This window comes from Metarhizium brunneum, chromosome 3 (genome assembly GCF_013426205.1).
Source record: "Metarhizium brunneum chromosome 3, complete sequence".
Taxonomy (NCBI): domain Eukaryota; kingdom Fungi; phylum Ascomycota; class Sordariomycetes; order Hypocreales; family Clavicipitaceae; genus Metarhizium; species Metarhizium brunneum.
Window position 1 is genome coordinate 2,448,323 of NC_089424.1, and position 3,007 is coordinate 2,451,329.

At 51.8% G+C, this 3,007-nt stretch overlaps 1 protein-coding gene across 1 annotated transcript; it reads right to left on the reverse strand.

The window, feature by feature from the left end:
* Positions 1-634: 634 nt before the first annotated feature.
* Blmh (Bleomycin hydrolase) lies at positions 635-2,216 on the reverse strand (the record flags this gene model as incomplete). The annotated part of the gene is made up of 2 exons (XM_014689078.1): positions 635-1,934; positions 2,011-2,216. The coding sequence occupies 2 exons, from the start codon at positions 2,214-2,216 to the stop codon at positions 635-637; spliced, it is 1,506 nt and encodes a 501-aa protein (XP_014544564.1).
* Between the last annotated feature and the right edge of the window lie 791 nt (positions 2,217-3,007).

Below are 3,007 nucleotides of genomic sequence, written 5' to 3' on the forward strand. Positions count from 1 at the left end.
ACCAGCAGGGCCTGACTCCATCCCATTACCATGCAGATGGCCCTCGAGCATGAATTATCTCCGCTCAGCAGAGATAAACAACGCCATTTTCCCATGTGAATCCGTCCAGCAAAATCCGATGCCTTGGGCGAAGGGGTGTGCCGTCAGTCAGCCGCAATATCAGGCTACAGCTGCCCACTCAGAAGTCAGAACTGCCTAATCACATATTGAAAGCCACTTTTTCATGTCCTTCCTTTTGTTTCCTTCTCCAGAAAGTCTACTGAATGTCCGATATTGTATGTCTGCTTCTCCCGTTCATACTTCTGGCGAAGCAACTGCAAAGGTTAACATATTATGGATAAAGGCTCATTTGGTACTCATAAGAGGAAAGGAGAACGTATAAATTGAGACCTCTTAAGTACATTTTCACAAGTCATCATGCACGGTTGACCTCGGAGGCGAGGAGCCCGTTTAGAAGCAACAGTTTCTTGTGTCTTCGAGCGCAGCTGTTCTGGCTCGCGTCCCCAGCTAACTCATCGAGCCTGCCTCGCAACTTGGAAAATTTACCAGACCGAATCATACATCGTAAATAAAGCAAGTCCTAGAATCTGCCCATCCCGTTCATAAGCCCCTCCCCCCCAGCATGGTGGCTGGATCAAGCCAAAGAACCCATAGGATCCCACAACGGCAAGACCGTCGGCTCCTGTTCAGCTACGTCTCTGACTTCCTTGCTCAAGAACTTGCGGTCAACAACGGCCTGATAAACAAACTCGTCCATCCACTCATCCGTCATGACAAACCACCCTTTATCGCCTACATTGTCTGTACCCCAACTATTCTGCACTCTCCAGCGCACAGGTTGCGCCGTCTTCTCGTCCAAATGCACGGCCGTCAAAACCATGGCATGCGTCATCAGACTCTCACCCGCCCGCAACCTCTCCTCCTTGGTCATGCCGAGTAGATCCGTGCCAATGCCAACTTCGTAGTCAAAGACATGAAGGTCCATGACTCCGGAGGTCTTGTCGCTGAATTTACCCACATCGCAGCCAAAAAAGACGGGTATCCCGGCCTTGATCATCTTCACGCAGCCTTCCTTGAGGGTCTTCATGTCGACGTTGATGTAGGTAACGTCACGGCCGCCGACAATGTTGCCCAGCCTGTCGACAGTGAGGAGGGTCATGAGGTCGTTGCGAGGGTCGTTGACGAGCGAGACCAGGTCTGAGATGGTAGTAGAGGTGATCTGGAAGTTTGAGCTGCTGATGTTCTTGGCAAAGTCCTTGGGAGTGACGGTCAGGGAGTGGACCTTGTTGTCCTTGTCGGCGTATGTCCATGTGAACTCCTGCGTGGGATTTGGCGTAGGTCCAAGGAGGAGGGTGATGATTTTCTGGACCTCCTGCATGTAGATGATCTTCATGGCGGAAATGACGCCCGGTGCCTGGCCGGCAGCAATTGCATTGCGCAAGTTCAGAGCATACTCGCGGAGCTTGGTCTTGAGGACGGTGTTGAGAACGCCCGAGTTTTGGGCGTTCCAGCTGTCCGGGTACAATGTTTGAGGAACAAGGCCGTACTTGTCAACCAAGTTGTACACCATGTCCCACTGGCCACCGTCGGAAATGAGATCATCCAGAAGCCTCTGGACGACACGGCCGTCCAGGTCCTCTCCAGAGGTGTCAATGATTTGCTCGAGGAACCAGTTCGACTTCTCAAGCTTGTCATAGTAGTAGAGGTAGTTCTGGGACAACTCAAACGACTCGAGGTTGTACCTCTTCATGATAGCCACGCGGAACACATTGGTAGAAGCAAACAGCCAGCATCGACCACTCGAGCGCTGGTTCGTAATAGGCGCGCCCTCAAAGGGAATCTTTGTATTGAAAACGTGCTGATTAGCAATCTTGGAAGCCTGCGAGGTCAGAACCGTCCGCGGGTTGGCCGAACTCAACGCCGAGAGAGCAAGCCTGCCAGAATAGACAGCAGCTTAGTAAATAAAACGTCTTAAAATGAGATATGTATCGCTTCCTCACATGTACGAACCTGTTTCGGGGGTCCTCCAAAATCGTCGAAGGCAACAGAGACACTGCATCCAACGGCAGAGGCTCTGCATCACGGATCAACTTGCCGCTCTTCTCATTCACCTCGCCAGAGATGCTGTTCTCTTGGAGATTCATCTTGCGCAGACGATCAACCATGACCTTGTCATGCGCTCGAGACGCAGACGCTTTTGACTGCTGGCCGCCCATGGTTGTTATGCTAGCTTGTGTGTACAGTATGAGCCTACACGGCGACTCGACTTTGTAACCAGACGGTCAAGTAACAGTGTCCCAGCATACGCCGCAAAAGGGGAGGAACAACTAGTAATTGAAGTAAAAGTAAAAGTAAAAGAGAAATAGAAATAGAAATAGAGGGGGAGAGCCGAACGTCGGAACAGGTGCCATTAAGGTAACCTCTTCGACCACTCGTGCCGAACGGCTGTCACGCGCAACCTCCTCCTCCAGCAAGGTGCTAAGATAAGACACCCCATGTCAGCAGTGCCACCCGTGCCACCCTGTTTCGCGATGGAGCCATGGCCAGGCGAATGGCAGCGTCTTCCTGAGGATTATAGACATCTCGACATACAATAGCAGGGTCGAAGGACCACGGTCCTGGGACAAAGCCTCCAGACAACTTCACAACCACCCTGTATCACTATCCAGATATGCAGAGGACGATCTAAACAAGGCGCAACATGTCACTCCGCATGAGCATCAAAGGGAAGGATCCAGTACCCGGCAAGGCGAGACAGCTTCCCATGCAGGTTAAGACGGCTGAAGAGTCTCTCCACAACCCGCCACATCCAAACTCCAAAGGTCTCTCCCTACCAGCACCTTGATGGCTCAAAACTACCTCGCGGCATACTGCATCCATTCCACAAAGAGTCACGACATACCTCGACATTTGCACGTCAGCTCGCCGGACTACTCCAAATATTCAGACATGTAGACAAATCTAGGGACCCTCAGCACTACGCATGGCACAATGCTGCAGGCCTCGC